Source organism: Thalassophryne amazonica, chromosome 18 (genome assembly GCF_902500255.1).
Source record: "Thalassophryne amazonica chromosome 18, fThaAma1.1, whole genome shotgun sequence".
Classification (NCBI taxonomy): domain Eukaryota; kingdom Metazoa; phylum Chordata; class Actinopteri; order Batrachoidiformes; family Batrachoididae; genus Thalassophryne; species Thalassophryne amazonica.
In genome coordinates, this window is record NC_047120.1 from 28,288,681 (window position 1) to 28,310,266 (window position 21,586).

Genomic DNA, 21,586 nt, shown 5'->3' on the forward strand with positions numbered 1-21,586 from the left:
TAAGGCCAGATATCTCTCTCTCTCTCTCTCTCTCTCTCTCTCTCTCTCTCTCTCTCTCTCTCTCTCTCTCTCTCTCTCTCTATATATATATATACGAGGTCTGTTAGAAAAGTATCTGACCTTTTTATTTTTTGCAAAAACAATGTGGATTTGAATCACGTGTGATTGCATCAGCCAAGCCTGTCGGTTGCGTCCTTCGCCCACAGCGTCTGAGAGCGTGGCGCACTCCGAGCGCCGATCGACAGGCTGACAGCGCCGATCGACAGGCTGACACCCCGCTGAAACAACCAGATCATTTCCAACGTGAAGGCTTTGTTGATCCGGGATGTCGTCTGACTTCCACAAAACTGGCAGAAGACGTGGACATCAAGACTTTTTTGGCACATTCCACTGTTACAGGAGTTTTTTTCATGGAAAGAGAAGTGGAGGGATGCGCCACGGAACCGCTCATGGCATGGGACAAAAGCACCTCCGTGTTGGTCTCACAGGACGGCTTTCAGATGGCTTTCGGTGGCTTTTCATTTGTGTGACTATCTAAGAAATTGTGTATGAGCTGGACATGCCAGAACATGTCCTGTGAGGCTTCATCACTGCGTTGCTTTGCGCCATGTGGCTCCACCGCGGCGTGCGGAATTCCTCCGCTCCTCTTTCCATGACAAAAACTCCTGTAACAGTGGAATGTGCCGTTCATTTCCACACTGGACGCTGTGTTGATCCGGGACGTCATCTGACTTCCACAGGAATTGCGGAAGACGTGGACATCTGCACTTGTTCAGCACATTGAGACAGACGTGCGGAGGAATTCCGCGCGTCACGGTGGAGCCGCATGGCGCATTTTTGGCCATTTTTGTGTAAGTCAGATACTTTTCTAACAGACCTCGTATATATATATATAATGTGACAAGTTCATTCATTAATTGGTTTTCTATACCTGCTTCTTCCAGAAAAGGGTTATGGGGGAGCTGGAGCCTATCTCAGCAGTCATTGGGTGAGAGACAGGGTACACCCTGGACAGGACGCCAGTCTGTCACAGGGCCACATTCACACTCTTACTCACACCTTCACTAGGGCTGTTCATGTTATATAGTGAAAAAATAAAAGTTGTGACAGACTTTGGGCCACATGTTGTTTTTGCTCCAGTTGGGGTTTTATAGGTGCAGACCAAATTTGAACTCAATCAGACAAGATTTAGAAGTCGACAGAGTGACACATTTTCCTCTCCCTCGGCTGGCAAGGCAACGTCACCCTAACGGGAGAAGACTCTGATGTCTTATTTTTCTTTTACATGTACGTGTGATGGATTCAAATCACAAAAAGTGGTGGTTGATTGGTCACCCAGAGGAGAACATTCCTGGAATTACTGGAATACTACATTACTTGTTGGGGAAAATTGTTGCTTTGAGGGGGACCCCTAAAACAATGTCCAATTACAATAAAATTTGTAACAGATCTTTTATTTTATTAGTGGAACAAGAACAACAACATGTGGCCCAAAAGATTTTGTAACATTTGACATTTTGAACAGGTCTACCCTTCAGTCAGCTTAGAGTCACCAATTCACCTCACCCACGTCTTTGGAAGTGAGAGGAAGCCAGCGCACATGAAGGCAACTCATGTTAACATGGGAAGAACATGCAAACACAACAGTGAAAGGACCAATGGGGAAGTGATCCCAGGACCTTCTTGCTGTGAGACAACAATTTTTTTAAACTAGTAGTTTGCCACTGAACAAGACTACGAGCTGCTCAAGGCAAGGTTATGCGTTACAAAACACATGACTGATGTGGCTGTAAGTTCTGATAATGACAATAATGGTGATCCTGAGAAGGCAGTGACAACATGATGAAGACGCTAATGATGTAGTCCAGGGGTGGCCAAGTTCAGTCCTCAAGAGCCACATTCCTGATACTCTTAGTGAAAGGCTCATTAAAAGTCTGCTAATGAGTCTTTCATTGGATTCAGGTGTGTTGGAGCAGGGTGACAACTAAGAGTATCAGGAATGTGGCTCTCGAGGACTGAACTTGGCCACCCCTGATGTAGACTGTGATTATGAAATGTGCATCAGTTGTGACAGAGAGCACAACTGGACAGATTTTATATCAAGGAAAGATGTTTATTGACATTAGACTTGAAAACACCAAGGTTGTAGAGAACAGGGGAGCAGTCCTTTGGTCATTTGTTCCATGAATGAATTAATGAATGAATTTTATTTATTCGACACACAGACGAACAATAACAAAAACTCAAAAAGAACAACTTAACAGTGTACCCATGTACCCATAAAGAGGGTGTTTGAGGAAAGAAACTGTGAGCGCGAAACATCCGTCTGGAGTTCAGAATACGGAGTGTAGTAAGGATGGATTGCCTCCACGGAGATGGCAAATCTAGTCCTAGCTGTAAATGGATGAAGAGATAGTACAAGTGCCCGAAGTTCATCAGAGCACTTGCCAGGAAAATAGTGATAAAGCAAAGACAAACTTACAACATCCCCTCTGAGGTACAGAGGTTTTAAGTGTGGAAAACAAGTCATCTCCAACAAAGTTTCTTAATCAATTTTGCACTCTATAGTGTCCTCTTAGCTTCCCCAGCCCAGATGTGGCAGCACTATTCCATTTCAGGACCCACTAAATCACTGTGCTTCCCATGTGATGAGTTGGGAGTGAGAATGCATGGTTTCTCCAAGTTCAACGCCTTTGTCACATACACTTTAGTCCAGGAAGTCATTGAAAGCCTGGATCTTATTCTTGATCTTGGACAATCACAACCCAGACACTCCAATTCCTCACTCAGTTTCTCAAGTGTTGCAATCCACCGATGACACAAAGATCACAGCATCATCCATGAAGTCAACATCAGTAAACCTTTCCTTGCCAACAAAGACACCAAAGCCACTGGTTTCCACAACCCCACCCAAACACTCAGTCCATGCAAGCAATGAACAGTATCAGAGCCAGAACATATCCTTAATGAATGCCACTTTCACTGCAGAAAGGTTTCTGTCTTAGCTCTGTACAGAAATTACAATACTTGTGGATATTGAATGTCTTCAGCTGTCTGTTCACATTTGCATAGAGAAGAAAAATCACAGTTACTGCAGTTTAAAATATGTATTTCTGGATGGATTGTACTTACGACCAAAGAGAACTTCTGCCTTGTGTGATGACCCCTGTGAACTTGGTTAACCTCCTGGCATCCACCTCGAACCACTGCAGTGGGTCATCTCTCCCGGCACACCAGGCCCCATCATAGAGGTCATCTTCATAAATACCAGCCTGCAGCCAGAAGCCAACATGGACATCAGATGTACATGTTTAAAAAAAAAAAAAAAAAAAAATCAAGGCCATATGCACAACAGAAAATCTGGGTGTATGATTGTGTGAATGTTAGAAGAGAAGTATGGAAGTGTAAGCTCATGGCACACTAAAATAAGATTAAATAAATGTGTAGATTTAACTGGGCATTTAAAACTGTGACATATTCAGTAAAAGTGGTAAAAACATCACCTGGTCCTTTTTGTGTAGATATTTAACATGTCCTCCCTGTGTTTGCATGGGTTCCCTCCAGGTGTTCCGGATTCCTCCCACATCCAAAGACATGCAGGTTAGGTGGACTGGAAACGTTAAATTGTCTGTAGGTGTGTGTCCCGGTGTGAATGTGTTTGTTTGTCTATATGTGACCCTGCTGGTGTCCTGTCCAGGGTGTACCCCAACTCAGTGGGTAAGCGGGTATAGAAAATGGATGGATGGTCAAAATATATACTGCATTTGTATCCATGAAAAACATTTGTGAATGTATGTATAGACTAAGACTGAAAATTTTATGTGTGTCTGCATTATTTATGTAAAAGTGAAGTAAGACCTTTCAGCTGTTCCCTTGTCACCACAGCAGATCGAACGTGGACCTGCTTTTCAAATTGGCACAAGTTTTACACCGGATGCCCTTCCTGATACAACTCCACATTACATGGAGAAATGTGGCAGGGGTGGGGTTTGAACCAGCAACCTCCCACACTGAAGTCAAGCACACTAACCACTTGGTCACCACTTCTGTGTGAATCTGCATTATGTTATTCATTATTTATTTTATCAAGGTATCACAGTATCACTTTTTTAAGGAAGTATTTGCCCAAATTCCTCTGAAGAAAGAACAAATTAAACACTTATCTAATACTTTTGTGCTTTTTGTACTTTTGTGCTTTTATATAAATGTAGTTTCTAACATTTGTCTTCATTAGTTTGTCAGTGAAGACAGAACTGAAAATTTCCAAATGTAATTTCACAAAAAACAAACAGAAACACTGACTGGCGTCCTGTCCAAGGTGTACCCCGTTTCGTGCTCTATGACTGCTGGGATAGGCTCCAGTCCCCCCGTGACCCTTAATTGGGCTAAGCAGTTGAAGATGAGTGAGTGAGTGAGTAATTAATAAATAAATAAAGTCACAGCTTCCCTCACTAGCCTCCTTCATGCACGGACACTCAGTGTTTGAGAACTACAGATTCCCTATGCAGTAGTATCATTACTCTTTCTATTTCTTAGTGAGAATTATAAATAAAGTCCAACATATATTGACTGACTCGGAAATGGTCATGTATCCATCCCCTGACTTGTCTGACTAAAAATAAAACTGCCCATGAAATTGACTATTTGCATTCAAAATGAAGCCACCTTGACACTTGCATGAATTTGATCCCGGCACTGGCAGGCAATTTTGTGTGCCAATGAGTAAAGTCGCTGTAAACTGTGCATACACTGTGCATACACTGTGCATAAACTGTGTGTAACGGTGCACAGCTGCGTGCCAGTGCACAAAGAAAATTTTGAAATGATCCAAATTTCTGGTAGGCATTAATTCCATGCCACTTGTGTGAACTAGTTATTGCGCAACCTATTCTCAAACACTGCATGTCACTGGGCCTCGTACAGTTTATGCACACTTTACGACAAGTTTACTCATTGGCATGACGAATTGTGTGCCAGTGCGGGGATCAAGTTTGTGTGTCAAGGTGGCTTAACCATTATATTTAGTTCATCCAATTACTGATCAGCTCAAGGGGCTGGAGGTTGATCTTAATTAAATCATTGTGTTAAATTATTGGTTTTCTGATGAGAGCAATATGACATGAAACCCATTGCATCAAATAAAAGTAATTTAAATATTCTGCACTAAAATGCAGCCTCCCTCCACCACAAAAATCCAACTCACCCATGAGGATGCTTCGGGAAAAAAAAAAAAAATTCCATTGCAGCAGCAACAAAAGTGGAATTAAACCAAGCCGACTGGCCTGTGGCCTGATTCAGCAGCAAGCATCTGCTTTGTTCTGTGTTTCTCCTGATACAAAACATGAGACCTTTTTTATTTATAACTACAATGGCAAAGTGCTCTCAGGCACACAATCGTGATTTAGGAAAAATTACAAATTAAGTTCAATATTGAATAACAAGTGACACTCGCCTGTGTAAAGGGTTATTAATACACAAAAATATGAAAGATTATATAATGGCTGAGTGGATCCTTGTCATTTGATTGGTGGGTGGTATGTCATGTGACATGGATTTTTCATAGCATTTGCCATTGTGTTTTATTTAATGTGCAATAGTTCTTTTCAGCATTTTTTTTTAATTGTGATTTTGGTACAATTTTCATTCTTTCAATGGAAAGAATATTTCATTTAGTGAAAGATGGAATGTACCATTTAATGAGGTGAAATACATACACACAAATAAATACACAGTATATACATAAAAGTGGCAAATATATACAATCTGACTCCTGTTGTGTGGGCCGCTGAAGAGGAGGTACTGCTGGCCCACCACCACCAGAGGGCGCCCTGCCTGGAGTGCGGGCTCCAGGCACCAGAGGGCGCTGCCGCCTTACGAGAGCAGCCAGGGTGACAGCTGTCACCCATTACTGGACACAGCTGACTCCACTCAGCACGGAGGTATATCACCAGGACGGCGTCTCCACCTCAGTGCCGAGATATCGCCTTAAGATAGAGGTAACGATTCTCTGCTGTATTATTGCCTTTCTTATTGAGCATTGCAGGACAGCTGTCTACTCAAAGCCGTTGCTTCAGATAAGTACTCACCTTCCTGCAGTATTGTGACGTGAGGTGGAGACGGCTTCTCCCCTCTCTGTGTTACTGGGTGCAGCCGCATCCACACCTGTGTGTTTTGTTCTCTTGCCAGCAGTACCGGATCCGACGAGCGGAGGCAGTGGCCACCTGGGAATTCGGGACTTGGCGGTTCCAGTACTTCCAGGGTTCGGTGGCAGAGGAAATCTGGATGGTTCTGGTTCGACTTGGACGGACGTCTCCTACCTTCGAGCCTGCCCACACGACACCAGTGGAATTCGGCTTAACCCCAAATTGTCAATTGTTGTATTGGTTGTGCACGTTTCACAACAGTAAAACCTTGTTATTTACCTTCTCCATTGTCCGTTCATTTGCGCCCCCCTGTTGTGGGTCCGTGTTCATACACTTTCACAACAGGATATCTCGGCCAGCGTCATGGATCCCGAGGGGCGTCAACCGGCTGTTGAACGGCCAATGGAAGAACAGGGCGCGTCGGCGTCTTCGGGAGGGGTAATCGGTGAGTTGCAGCGGATCCTCACCGCTTTCACCACTCGGATGGATTTAATGACCGAGCAGAATGTTCTCCTAAACGGCAGGGTGGAGGCTCTCGCCGCACAAGTGGAAGCGCGCCCTCCGGGCGCCGCTGCGGCTCTCCCTCCCGTGGATCCTGCGCGTGATAGTGACGTTCCACTGGTCGTTCAACGGCCCCTCCCTCCGTCCCCAGAAGCATACATAAGCCCTCCAGAACCATACGGAGGCTGTGTGGAGAAATGCGCGGATTTTTTGATGCAGTGTTCGCTCGTCTTCGCACAGCGTCCCGTGATGTACGCGACTGACGCTAGCAAAGTAGCTTATGTAATAAACCTGCTTCGTGGGGAGGCACGCGCTTGGGCTACAGCGCTCTGGGAGCAGAACTCACAGCTCCTTCATACATACGATGGGTTTGTGCGGGAGCTCAGAACGGTGTTCGATCACCCCAATAGAGGAGAGACCGCTTCAACCGTGCTACTGTCAATGAGACAGGGGCGTCGGAGCGCAGCTACCTATGCAGTCGCCTTCCGCATCGCGGCGGCGAGATCCGGCTGGAATAGCACTGCCCTCCGCGCCGCCTTTGTAAACGGACTGTCACTGGTCCTGAAAGAGCACCTGGTGGCGAAGGACGAACCGCGGAACTTAGATGGGCTCATCGATCTAGTCATACGACTCGACAACCGGCTAGAAGAACGCCGTCGGGAACGAGGCGAAGGGCGTGGCCAGGCACGCGTCGTCCCTCTCCCTTCCGGTTCCGCCCAGGCTCCGCCCTCCCCACGCTCCTCTGTTCCTGCGCTCCGTGCGCCTACGGCTCCCCCTGCTGACGAAGCTATGGACACGAGCAGGGCAACATTTAGGGCACCTGGAGCACAAAGGAGGCGGGCCTACGGAGCTTGTTTTGTTTGTGGCTCGAGTGAGCATCTTGCAAGCGACTGCCCCGAGCGGTTAAACTCCAACGCCCGCCCCTAGAGACTGGGCCAGGGGTGGGCCGAAACATTCACGTGGGACACACCCACATTGCCACACGACTCCCAGTCATGATCCTGTATGAGGATTCAACCCTGAAGGCCCCAGCACTGGTGGACACGGGCTCTGAGGGGAATCTGCTAGACAGTAGATGGGCCAGGGAGATAGGGCTCCCTCTGGTGGCTCTTATCTCGCCTGTACAGGTTCGGGCACTAGATGGCTCCCTACTCCCACCGATCACGCATAAGACACCACCAGTAACTCTGGTGGTGTCAGGTAACCACCGGGAGGTGATCGAGTTCTTTGGGTTTTGGGTTTTCCCTGGATGCTAAAGCACAATCCCCGGATCGATTGGCCGTCCGGGGTAGTGGTGCAGTGGAGCGAGACCTGCCATCAGGAGTGTCTAGGTTCCTCGGTTCCTCCCGGCTCCCACGCTAAGGAGGAGGTCCGAGTCCCGCCCAATCTGAAGGCGGTGCCGGCGGAGTACCATGACCTTGCAGACGTGTTCAGCAAGGATCTGGCTCTCACGCTTCCTCCCCACCGCCCGTATGATTGTGCCATTGATTTGGTTCCAGGCAGTGAGTTTCCCGTCCAGTAGACTGTACAACCTCTCACGGCCGGAACGCGAATCGATGGAGACCTACATCCGGGACTCATTAGCTGCCGGGTTGATCCGAAATTCCACCTCCCCGATGGGTGCTGGTTTCTTTTTTGTGGGTAAAAAAGATGGCGGGCTTCGTCCATGCATTGATTACAGGGGGTTGAACGAAATCACGGTTCGCAACCGATACCCGTTGCCCTTGTTGGATTCTGTGTTCACCCCCTTGCATGGAGCCAGAATCTTCACCAAGCTTGATCTTAGGAATGCGTATCATTTGGTTCGGATCCGGAAGGGAGACGAATGGAAGACGGCATTTAACACCCCGTTAGGTCATTTTGAGTACCTGGTCATGCCGTTCGGTCTCACTAATGCTCCCGCGACTTTCCAAGCGTTGGTAAACGATGTCTTGCGGGACTTCCTGCACCGGTTCGTCTTCGTGTACCTAGACGATATACTCATCTTTTCCCCGGATCCTGAGTCTCATGTCCAGCATGTCCGTCAGGTCCTACAGCGGTTGTTGGAGAACCGTCTGTTTGTGAAGGGCGAGAAGTGTGAGTTCCACCGCACCTCTTTGTCCTTCTTGGGGTTCATCATCTCCTCTAACTCCGTCGCCCCTGATCCGGCCAAGGTTGCGGCGGTGAGAGATTGGCCCCAACCCACAAGCCGTAGGAAGCTGCAACAGTTCCTCGGCTTTGCTAATTTTTACAGGAGGTTTATTAAGGGCTACAGTCAGGTTGTTAGCCCCCTGACAGCCCTGACCTCACCAAAAGTCCCCTTCACCTGGTCGGATCGGTGCGAAGCCGCGTTCAAGGAGTTGAAACGGCGCTTCTCGTCTGCACCAGTTCTGGTGCAGCCCGACCCTAGCCGCCAGTTAGTGGTTGAAGTGGACGCCTCAGACTCAGGGATAGGAGCGGTGCTCTCCCAGAGCGGGAAGACCGATAAGGTCCTTCACCCGTGTGCCTATTTTTCCCGCAGGTTGACCCCGGCCGAACGGAACTATGACGTCGGCAATCGAGAACTCCTTGCAGTGAAAGAGGCCCTCGAAGAGTGGAGACATCTGTTGGAACGAACAGCCGTGCCGTTCACGGTTTTCACTGACCATCGGAACCTGGAGTACATCAGGACTGCCAAGCAACTGAACCCCAGGCAAGCCCGCTGGTCACTGTTCTTTGGCCGTTTTGACTTCCGGATTACCTACCATCCCGGGACCAAGAATCAAAGATCGGATGCATTGTCCCGGGTACACGAAGACGAAGTCAAAACGGAACCGTCGGATCCCCCGGATCCCATCATCCCGGAGTCCGCTATCGTGGCCGCCCTCACCTGGGACGTGGAGAAGACCGTCCGGGAGGCCCTGACCCGTGACCCGGACCCCGGCATCGGACCAAAGAACAGACTCTACGTCCCACCGGAAGCCAGAGCGGCAGTGCTGGACTTCTGTCACGGGTCTAAGCTCTCCTGTCACCCTGGGGTGCAAAGGACCGTGGCAGTCGTCCGGCAGCGCTTCTGGTGGGCGTCCCTGGAGGCCGACGTCCAGGACTACGTCCAGGCCTGTACCACCTGCGCCAGGGGCAAGGCCGACCACCGAAAGACCTCAGGGCTGCTACAGCCGCTGCCCGTGCCTCATCGCCCCTGGTCCCACATCGGCCTGGACTTTGTCACGGGTCTCCCGCCGTCCCAGGGAAACACCGTCGTCTTCACGATAGTGGACCGTTTCTCCAAGGCGGCCCACTTCGTAACCCTCCCGAAGCTACCAACGGCCCAGGAGACAGCGGACCTCCTGGTCCACCACGTCGTCCGTCTGCATGGGATACCATCAGACATCGTCTCCGATCGCGGTCCCCAGTTTACCTCACACGTTTGGAGGAGCTTCTGCCGGGAACTGGGGGCCACGGTCAGCCTCTCGTCCGGGTATCACCCCCAGACCAACGGGCAAGCAGAGCGGGCCAACCAAGAACTGGAGCAGACACTACGCTGTGTGACAGCCACGCACCCGACGGCCTGGAGTACCCACCTGGCCTGGATCGAGTACGCCCACAACAGTCAAGTGTCATCAGCCACCGGCCTCTCCCTGTTTGAGGTGTGCTTGGGGTATCAGCCCCCCTTGTTTCCGGTGGTTGAGGGAGAGGTCGGTGTGCCCTCGGTCCAGGCCCACCTACGGAAGTGCCGTCGGGTGTGGCGTGCCGCCCGCTCTGCTTTATTGAAGGCCCGGACGAGGGCGAAGAAACATGCAGACCGGTGGCGGGCCCCGGCCCCCAAGTATCGTCCTGGGCAGGACGTGTGGTTGTCCACCAAGGACATTCCCCTTCAAGTGGACTCCCCGAAACTCCAAGAACGATACATCGGTCCCTTCAAAATTCTCAAAGTCATCAATCCCGCCGCAGTGAGGCTCCGGCTTCCGGCCTCGCTGCGGATTCATCCAGTGTTTCATGTCTCCCGGATAAAACCCCATCACACCTCACCCCTCTGCACCCCGGGTCCGGCACCACCTCCTGCCCGGATCATCGACGGGGAACCGGCTTGGACCGTGCGCCGGCTCCTCGAAGTCCGTCGAATGGGCCGGGGTTTTCAGTACCTGGTGGACTGGGAGGGGTACGGCCCCGAAGAACGCTCCTGGGTGAAGAAGGGCTTCATCCTGGACCCGGCCCTCCTGGCCGACTTCTACCGTCGCCATCCGGACAAGCCCGGTCGTGCGCCAGGAGGCGCCCGTTGAGGGGGGGGTCCTGTTGTGTGGGCCGCTGAAGAGGAGGTACTGCTGGCCCACCACCACCAGAGGGCGCCCTGCCTGGAGTGCGGGCTCCAGGCACCAGAGGGCGCTGCCGCCTTACGAGAGCAGCCAGGGTGACAGCTGTCACCCATTACTGGACACAGCTGACTCCACTCAGCACGGAGGTATATCACCAGGACGGCGTCTCCACCTCAGTGCCGAGATATCGCCTTAAGATAGAGGTAACGATTCTCTGCTGTATTATTGCCTTTCTTATTGAGCATTGCAGGACAGCTGTCTACTCAAAGCCGTTGCTTCAGATAAGTACTCACCTTCCTGCAGTATTGTGACGTGAGGTGGAGACGGCTTCTCCCCTCTCTGTGTTACTGGGTGCAGCCGCATCCACACCTGTGTGTTTTGTTCTCTTGCCAGCAGTACCGGATCCGACGAGCGGAGGCAGTGGCCACCTGGGAATTCGGGACTTGGCGGTTCCAGTACTTCCAGGGTTCGGTGGCAGAGGAAATCTGGATGGTTCTGGTTCGACTTGGACGGACGTCTCCTACCTTCGAGCCTGCCCACACGACACCAGTGGAATTCGGCTTAACCCCAAATTGTCAATTGTTGTATTGGTTGTGCACGTTTCACAACAGTAAAACCTTGTTATTTACCTTCTCCATTGTCCGTTCATTTGCGCCCCCCTGTTGTGGGTCCGTGTTCCTACACTTTCACAACAGACTCCATTCGGATGGTAAAAAAAGATATGTATTTTCAATAAAAAACTGTTGCGAGATAGAGTGAAATAGTAAAACAAGGAAAACTGTTCATTGTTAGTCTTCATGAGTTCTAAATTGACGTGATAAAGGAAAACAACAACAACAACAACAAAAACAGGAGATTTTTCACAAGTTTTGTGTTGGCCATAGTGCCCTCAAGCAAAGCACAGTTTGTCTTCTGGAGCAGACTTTAAGACAGGTTGATGAGTACATGCTGAGGTCATTGACACATCATTCAGATGGGAAAAAAAATATGTATTTTCAATAAAAACAATATATTGAGGCAGGTTTAACAAGCATCAAAGCCAATGGCGGCGCCAGGAAATTTTTGTTGGGGGAGCTGAGGGGGGGCTGGGGTAAAAGTTGGAGGGGCTCCACAAAATGTCGAAATGAACAATATATAGTAAATTGCTTTATAAATACCAAGGTATATTTAGTCACCCGTGCTCCTCTAAAATGTGGTACCAATGCACACACACACACATCACTTAGAATGATTGCAAGTTCAGTAAACTTGCACATAGGTATAAATAAAGATAAGTGAAATTTTAAGAGTGGCTGTAATAAATATTTAGGAAACCTAAATTTTTGGAGTATGGAGTTAAATTTGTCTCATTAATACTTGCAAATGCACAGAGGGTGATTTACAAATATCCACTGATTTGTACGAGGTCTGTTATAAAAGTATCTGACCTTTTTATTTTTTCAAAAACCTGATGGATTTGAATTGTGTGCTTGCATGAGCCAACCTTGAACCTTTGCGTGCATGCGTGAATTTTTTCATACCTGTCGACTGCGTCATTTGCTTGTAAGCAGCCTTTGTGTGCGGATGGGTGTAGTCTCTCATCGTTTTTTTCTTTGCAAGGAAATGGCGGAACGACTGGAACAGCGCGACTGCATCAAATTTTGCCAGAAACTGGGCTTTAACCAGGTGCAAACCATTCGGAAGATTCAAACGACTTTCGGTGGCTTGGCTCATTATTGGGTGGGCTTGAGTTCCCCCAAGCTCCCCCTTGGCGCCGCCACTGATCAAAGCAAGATGGCTAATAAACGTATGAGTTACCAATTAACTAATTTCGGCCTGCATTCATGACACAGACACCCGAGCAGCTGATCTATGAGTCGAAGCTCCAATATCAGATTGCTTATAAAGGGATGTCGGTTTATTTAAAAAAAAAAAACAGCAGCAAATAAGAAGTGAGAAGACTGATGATTGTGAATACATGTAATTATCCATGATAGTAGCAATAATAATAAAGGATTATTAACAGAGTACGAGGTCTGTACAGGACAACATCAGACCTCTGTGTCTTTTGTACAGACCGAGCAAGCAAGGTTAATAATTCATATTTTATATGGCTATTTTATATATACATAAATAAATTTATATTATCGCCCAAATATGAAAGCTGCTGACAGCTTGTAGCCAGACCTGTTCGCTTCACATCCATGAAGAACCTGCTAACAGATGGTCCGGTTGTTAGCTGGTAAGCTTTCAATCAGTGTGTTTTTTCTGATGCTGTTTAGATATTTATGGAGTACGTTTATGTCCAACTTGGTTCTTTTTCTCATTGTGTTTTTAGCTTTCTGGTTTGCAACGAATGGGATACGTGTTTTGGATGGATTGTCATGGTAATAAATACACACACACACACACACACACACACACACACACACACACACACACACACACACACACACACACACACACACACACACACACGCGGGCTCTTGGTTGATGCACACAGTAAATGAACCTTTTCAACATTTTTTTTTTATCAGTTAACCACAGCGAGCAACAGATCCATGTACAGGTACAATCACACACACCCAACAACAAACAAGCACACGAACACACACTTACGTGACAATTATGAAGTCGGCTTCCATCCCACATAGCTGACTTTATTTTCCCTAATTTTTTGTCTGTTGAGAATCTGTACATCTTGAACCCCTTGGTATGTGTACTTGTGCATCCAAATGCCCAACAAGCTGGCATTTTCAGTGAATGAATAAATAAATAAACTCGATATACACACAGATAGCTTAACAGCAAATGCGAATTTGGCCCCAAGAATGCAGCACGAGTCACATGACCATTTTCTTCCAGCTCATCATGTCGCTACTGTCGTCATGTCGCTACTGTCTGTATAAGGGACCCCCCCCCCCCCCGCGCCCCTTCCTTTTCCACTACTCACTGATCTGTGCACTTTCTAAGCTCTGCGGGGGGGGGGGAGGGGTGCAAATTTGACAATGACACACAGTGATATGACACATAATAGAAAACCACTTTACAGTGCAGATTTTTTTTTTTAAGTGCTTGCACCGCCCCCATGTGTCATGAAAAAATGCCGCCCCAGGCAGCTGCCCGGTTTGCCCGTATCAAAAACCGCATCTGGCAGCTGGCTACTGAGTGATGGGGGGCCCAGCCATGCTTGACAGCTGTCTGAACGCCATCTCAAAGCCGTCCTGAGATCAAAACGGAGGTGGTTTTGTCTCGCTCCAGTAGCGAATCCATCGTGACGCGCGAAGCCTCTGCTCAGCTTTCCATGACAAAATCTCTTGTTAAAAGTGAAATCTGCTGGAAAATGGTTGATGTCCAGCTCTTGTGATAACCAGAGAAATGGCACACGATGGTCACGGATCCAGACAGCCATCCGTTTAGAAATGAAATGGTCGTTCAGCCTGTCGATGGTGGCTTCGGAGCGCGGCGCGCCCCACAGCCGCTGGGGGCCATCCTTAAAGCAACAGTAACACTCCTTATTCTCTACCAAGCCCGTAACATTTTCACCGAAAGCCAGATAAATTTTTCTAATGGTTTCCAGCTGCCAGTCTCTAACGGTTTCTGAAAAAATTCTGATGGAAAAAAAGCCCAAATCATTCCGCCATTTCCTGGCAATGAAAATCCGACGAGGGGGCTGGACCACTCCTCACTCAAAGCCTGCTCACAAGGCGAATGATGCAACCGACAGGCGTGGAAAAACTAACGCATGCGCACGAGGGTTTAAGCTTGTCTGACGCAATCACACGTGATTCAAATCCATATGATTTTTGAAAAAATAATAAGGTCGGATACTTTTCTAATAGACCTCGTCTCGTGTATATATATATATATATATATGAGGTCTATTAGAAAAGTCCGTTGGAAACCTTAACGGGCAAGTTGGAACATGCCCAAGCTGTTAAACAATTTCTCAGTTACTCACTTGTTGAAAGCCATCAAAAGCCGCCTGAATTTTACAAATGGTTTTCAACACGGAGGTGTTTTTCCTGTCGCGGCGCACACAGATTCGCCGAGTCGTCTGTTTGAAGCTTGAAGCAACAAAGCAGTGCTTCAACCCGCTGTTCACTGGTTCTCTGCTTCACTGGTTTTCAGAAGCAGCAAGTCCTCTGGCGTGAGCACCAGCTGGTGCATAAACTGAAGTTTTTGCATCAGGTAAAGGAAATAATAATACTAATAATAATATCCTCTGTTTTGTGGGACTAAGTGCACAGCTCCAAAAAGCTGTGTAGATTTCGATTGGAATTAATAACTTCAGAGTGAATGACCATTTTAAATCAAATGACACACCTCTTTCCAAATGTTATAATACAAACAATACACTACAACCGACCCAACCCGGGGTATTTCTTTTTTCCATAAAATGAGACGTCCTTCATTTTTTATGAATTACATCCTGATGTGCAGCACAGCCAGCTGAGCTCAGCTCAGAGTCTGTGTAGTACATTTCTGTCAATATCTGAAAGGAAATGCTTTTTCCAAAAAGTACAGATTTTGTTTATTTCTATTTATGTCCAGAGATCAAGGATCCATCATGTACATCAAGGATCCAGTGACCATGCACGGATTCTATTGATTTTTATTTCTGTCCAGAGATAAAGGATCCAGTGACAAATTTCATATTTATTTACTTTAAGACTTAATGTTGTTGTTGACATAGAAAACCTGTAAAGCTTACTTTTAGTACACAGAAAATTCACAAGAGGTATTGATAGGGGAATCGATAAAGAATCAATAAGCAGAATCAATAATGGCACTGATATCGATAAAATCTTATCAATACCCATACCTAATTGTATCGCACCAAATCGCATCATACTGCATTGTGAGGAATTGAATCATTGAATTGCCATCAAATACATATTAAATCACATTGAATTGGGAACAGGGGTGAATCATATCGCATCGTATCATCAGTATCATCATGTATCACAATATGTATCGTATCGCTGGTAGTGTATCGATTTCAATTCAATTTAATTTATTTTCCTTTATATAGCGCCAAATCACAACAGAGTTGCCTCAAAGCGCTTCACACAGGTAAGGTCTAACCTTACCAACCCCCAGAGCAACAGTGGTAAGGAAAAACTCCCTCTGAGGAAGAAACCTCAAGTAGACCAGACTCAAAGTGGTGACCCTCTGCTTGGGCCATGCCACAAACAAGAAATAATTCACAGAACAATTCACGGATGAATATACAAGAATTGCTGTTGGTGCACAGGACAGGAGGGTCACCAACACAAACACAACTACCATCTCTGGATGGAGCTGCACTTTACACAGAGAAAAAACAGAATCAGGCAACAGAAAGAAAAAAAAATACTGTATAATTTGCCAGCATTAATCAACAAGAAAACAGAAGAAATACTAAGGTGATCGCCAGCCGCTAGCCCTAAGCTTCACTAAAAGACCCAGAATTTAGGTGAAGTTGAGGCCGCGGCCCGCTCCAATTACTAATAACATGAATTAAAAGAGTAAAAAGCGTAAAACAAAACTGTACCAGTATGCTAGCCATATGAAAGGGAAATAAGTGCATCTTAAGTCTGGACTTGAAAGTCTAAATAGAATCTGACTGTTTTATTGACGCAGGGAGACCATTCCACAGAACAGGGGCATGATAAGAGAAAGCTCTGTGACCTGCAGACTTCTTATTCACCCTAGGGACACACAGTAGTCCTGCACCCTGAGAACGTAAAGCCCGGGCCGGTACGTAAGGTTTAATTAGGTCAGCTAGGTAGGGTGGTGCTAGTCCATGAATAAATTTATAGGCTAGTAGCAGAACCTTAAAATCTGATCTCACTGGGACAGGAAGCCAGTGAAGAGACGCCAAAATGGGTGGAATGTGGTTGAACTTTCTGCTTCGTGTCAAAAGTCTGGCTGCAGCATTTTGAACCAATTGGAGAGCCCTAATGCCAGACTGCGGTAAACCAGAAAATAGAACATTGCAGTAGTCTAATCTGGAAGAGATGAACGCATGGATCAGGGTCTCAGCATCAGCCATAGACATGATGGGACAAATCTTCGCTATATTTCGCAGGTGGAAGAAAGCAGTCCTAGTAATATTTCTAATATGGAGGCCAAAGGACAACGAAGGATCAAAAATTACCCCAAGGTTCCTCACTTCAGTGTGATGTATGACACACAAGCCTAGCGTTAACTGGTCAAATTGATGCCGATGTCTCACTGGACCAAGAACTATCATTTCAGTCTTTTCAGAGTTTAAAAGTAGGAAGTTTCTAGACATCCAACTTCTCACTGCTGCAAGGCAATCTTCTAAGGATTTTATGTGAACGAGATTACCAGCAGTCATCGGCATATATAACTGAGTATCATATGCATAGCAGTGAAAGGTAATCCCAAAACGCAGCAATATGTGCCCAAGGGGTGCTATATAAAGGGACTAAAGCAGGGGGCCTAAGACAGACCCCTGTGGAACCCCAAATTTCATGTCACTAAGGTTTGAGGTAGTGTTACTGTACAAAACACAGTGAGAACGACTGGTCAAGTATTACGTCAGCCATGCAAGGGCACTCCCAGTAATCCCAAAATGATTCTCCAGCCTATCAAGTAGAATATGATGATCCACTGTATCAAATGCAGCACTGAGATCTAACAGCAGCAGAACCGTAGTGGTGTCCGAGTCCACTGTAAGCAGAAGATCATTCACCACTTTAGTGAGAGCCGTCTCAGTGGAATGATATTTTATAAAAGCAGACTGCTGTGGGTCAAAGAGATTATTCTCAGTAAGATAGTCTACAAGCTGCCGTGACACCACTTTTTCCAGAATTTTAGAGCAAAATGGTAGATTTGATATCGACCGATAGTTTTTCAATACACTAGGGTCAAGATTAGGTTTCTTAAGTAATGGTTTAATCACTGCAGATTTGAAACGTTTAGGAACAGATCCAGAAGTTAAAGAAAGATTAATAATTTCCAGCACAGTCGGCCCAAGAGTGGGCCACAGGTCCTTAAACAGTTTTGTTGGTATAGGATCAAATAAACAGGTTGTGCTTTTTGTTGACGTTACGAGTTTCGTCAGCATGTCTAGAGAGATACTCTCAAATTCTGTAAATCTAGGTAATAGATAGTAGTGGCGCCCACCTCAATAGCAGGGTGTAGTGGCTGGGTTAAGGCATGCTGGGATATGTTCAACCTAATGTCATCTATTTTATTCTCAAAGTAATCTAGGAAATCTTGTGCTGTAAAAGGAGAGCGAGCTACAGGTGGTTGTCCATGAATAAGTGCTGAAACCGTGTCGAACAAGAACTTTGAGTTATGCTTGTTTTTGTTGATCAAATCAGAGTAATAGGTCCGCTTTGTAGCCAATAATGCATGCTTATAGTCTAAGATAGCATAACGCCACGCAAGGTGGAATACTTCTAATTTTGAACGACGCCATTTACGTTCTAGACCTCTTGCTTTATGTTTGAGGTCACGCAGGTAATCATTGAACAAAGGTGACTGCGATTTGGAGGAACGCGGTTTGGGGGGATGCGGTTTCAACACAGGTGAAAGTGTCAGTTTTGAGCACTGAGTTTAAACTATCGACAAGTCTGCCTACTGACTGGGTATTTGTCAAAAGTGAGGTTAAGACATCAGGCAGTCTAGCTTCTAGTTCAGTCTTAGTTGAGGAGTTGATGCATCACTACAGTGATAAATGAGGTTGTTCTTTCACTAAACATGGCAGTGAAACTGTAAACTTAATAAGTGAGTGATCAGAGACCACTGATGTAAGAGGCATGATGTCAATATTCGTGACAGCAATACCACATGCGAGAACCAGATCCAGGGTATTTCCACTAATGTGCGTCGAATCCCGAATGCATTGCCGAAATCCTAATGCATCCACAATTTCCATAAATGATTTGCAGAGGGGATCAGAAGGCTTATTTATATGAACGTTAAAGTCACCAATGATCAGAATGTTATCTGCACTAGTTGACAAGTTAGAGATGAACGCACCAAATTCATCTAAGAATTCAGAATATGGGCCAGGAGGCCTATGTACAGTGACAAAGTAATACGGCTGATTTTTATTCTTCTGACCTTGGCAATGCGTAATATCCTGAGCAGAGTGGAGAATCAGATGCTCAAATGAGTTATATCTGTGACCCCCAAAAGCTAATAAGCTAAACCGAGATTTATAAATAAGAGCAACACCCCCGCCTTACTTCGCATCACGAGGGACGTGACTAAATGTATATGCTGGTGGGCAGGCTTCATTTAATGGGAGGACAGCTGTAGGTTTAAGCCAGGTTTCACATAACCCAATCATATCTAAGTGATGATCAATAATTAAATCACTAATCAACAATGATTTTGAGGACAGTGATTTTATGTTAATGAGACCCAGTCTAAGGACCTCAGTGGAGTTGACAGTTGAACTGTTTGGGTTTAGGGGTGGTTCCAGAGTAGCATATATAAGATGCCTAGAAGTAGGTTTAGGTTTGAGACATTCCACGTGCGTTGTAGGTAGCAGACACATCTTTGCTATTAGTGGAACAACCACTGAGCCATCCTCAATTTCAACATGATCCAATATAGTAATGGGTATTAAGTTTACAAAGCATATCCTTCTATGATTTTAATGGACACGTCTACAGGATCAGGCCACAGTCTCAACTTGTTGAATTTCCCTCCCTGGCAGATAAACTGCACTATCTCCATAGTGGATTTTCTGCACTAATTTTCCCGCTAAGATAATGGATTCCACATCCACATTTGTCATAAGCCTTGCAGGGTCTCTAATCACCTGCTCTGTGGCCTGCTGTAGATTCCTAATGTTACCCTCCCTGTAGAGCTCCATCTATGTTTGCAGACAAGATGGCGGCGCCTTCCCCAGTAGGGTGGAGGCCGTCCGGCATCAGCAGGCCACGGCGGCCCCAGAACGAAGGCCAGTTATCAATAAAGCTAAAGCCTTGCTGTTGCCAAAACTGTGCCAGCCACCTATTTAATGATGTCAGCCTGCTAAACGCCTCATCAGTACCCCGGGAGGGGAGGGGACCAGAGACTATTAATCGATACCGACACATCTTTCTGGCAAGGTCACAAGTCCTCTCTATGTCCATTTTTGTGACCTCTGAGTGCTTCATCCTGATATCATTGGTGCCGACGCGAATAACTATGTGACTATATCTCATGTCATGTTCCTTCGTCTGTCTTCCCTTCTGCAGCGTCAGCACCCTAAGATGGGATGCAATGTCGGAAGCTCTGGCCCCAGGAATACATTTAACATCAGCCGGCGTCTGTAACCTGACTTTGCGGGTGATAGAATCCCCTATCACTAAAGTCCGGTGTTTCGGCCTGGAGACAGGAGTGGAAGTCACTTGTGGGCTCGGAGAATTCACATCAGGTACATCCAAGGGGGAGAACCGATTCACAGTTCGCAATGGCGAGTGTGATGGGGGTGCCACAACCGGGCACCAAGCCCTACAGGGCTTCTTCTCCACCTCAGCACAGTCCGAAAACCATCCTCCACAGCCGGCATTTCTAGGCTGATGCTAATGGGCTCACTAGCCGGCCCAACATTAACCTCATCTGGAGTGCCCATAACATCTAACTCCACTGCGCTAAGAAGCTGCTCTAACTTACGGACACGGCTCTCTAAGAGAGCCACCCTATCTTCCAACATTACATAGGATTTATGGATGATGTGAAGTAGGTAAAGTAGTGTACTTTGCGCACTAGGAAATTCAAGAGTATAGCCAAGCATGCTCAAGCTAACCAATAATGGATAAGCTAACCACTCCTAAGGCTCACACAGATACAAATAAATGAATTAAAGTTCACAACAGTTACACTGAAAGAGCAGCAGAAGTATTAGAAATGTAGGAATAGTAAAAGCTAAAGTGTTTAGCGAAAGCTAAACACTAGCGAATGCTAACTGCTAGCGAATTACAACAGGACTATAGTTAAATAACGTTCAGAGTAGATACAATTAATAACCAGAAGAGTGCTAAGCAGAAATAAAAGAAACGCATACAACCGTGTGAAGTTTAGAATAGCGTCACAGCAACAAACAATCCGTCGGAAACAAGTTGCCAGATCTGTGAGCCAGCGTCTTCGAGGTGCGTATTGAATCATTCTCAGTGACGAGAGTCACTTACATGCCTAATATACACACACACAGACACACGAAACACACACACACACACACACACACACACACACACACACACACACACACACACACACACACACACACACACACACACACACACACACACACACACACACACACACACACACACAGCAGCACAAATTCATTCTAATTCATTCCATGATGGCTGCACGAAATTAAAACTGAAGTCGGGTGGGGGGGGGTGGTGGCTATGGTTACAGTGGGGGGAAAGAGTAAGATTAGGTTATGGTTAAGGTTAGGGTCGGGGGTAGGAGTAGGGTTAGTAATAGTGAGTTACAAAAATACCCCGTCACGAACATTTGACTCATTTCGTCACAGGAGCACGAAAAAAACAAACAAAACAAAAACGTGAGACTGGGCTGACAGTACTGTTCAGATATTTTAGGCACATTTAATGCATCATAGTAAAAGCAAGACCCTTCAACTGCTCCCTTGTTTTTTCCACTCAGAGCTTCCACAGCAGATCCAAGGTGGAGCTGCATGTTGATTTGGCACAAGTTTTATGCTGGCTGTCC

General features: G+C 46.5%; 1 protein-coding gene across 2 annotated transcripts in view; it reads right to left on the reverse strand.

The window, feature by feature from the left end:
* The window catches only part of cpxm2 (carboxypeptidase X (M14 family), member 2), a 140,450-nt gene that overhangs the window by 63,803 nt on the left and 55,061 nt on the right, over nucleotides 1–21,586 (reverse strand). For both annotated transcript variants that reach the window (XM_034194302.1, XM_034194301.1), the window contains one exon: nucleotides 3,133–3,272. In XM_034194302.1, coding sequence (XP_034050193.1) covers nucleotides 3,133–3,272 — 140 coding nt within the window. The remainder of the gene's footprint in view (nucleotides 1–3,132; nucleotides 3,273–21,586) is intronic.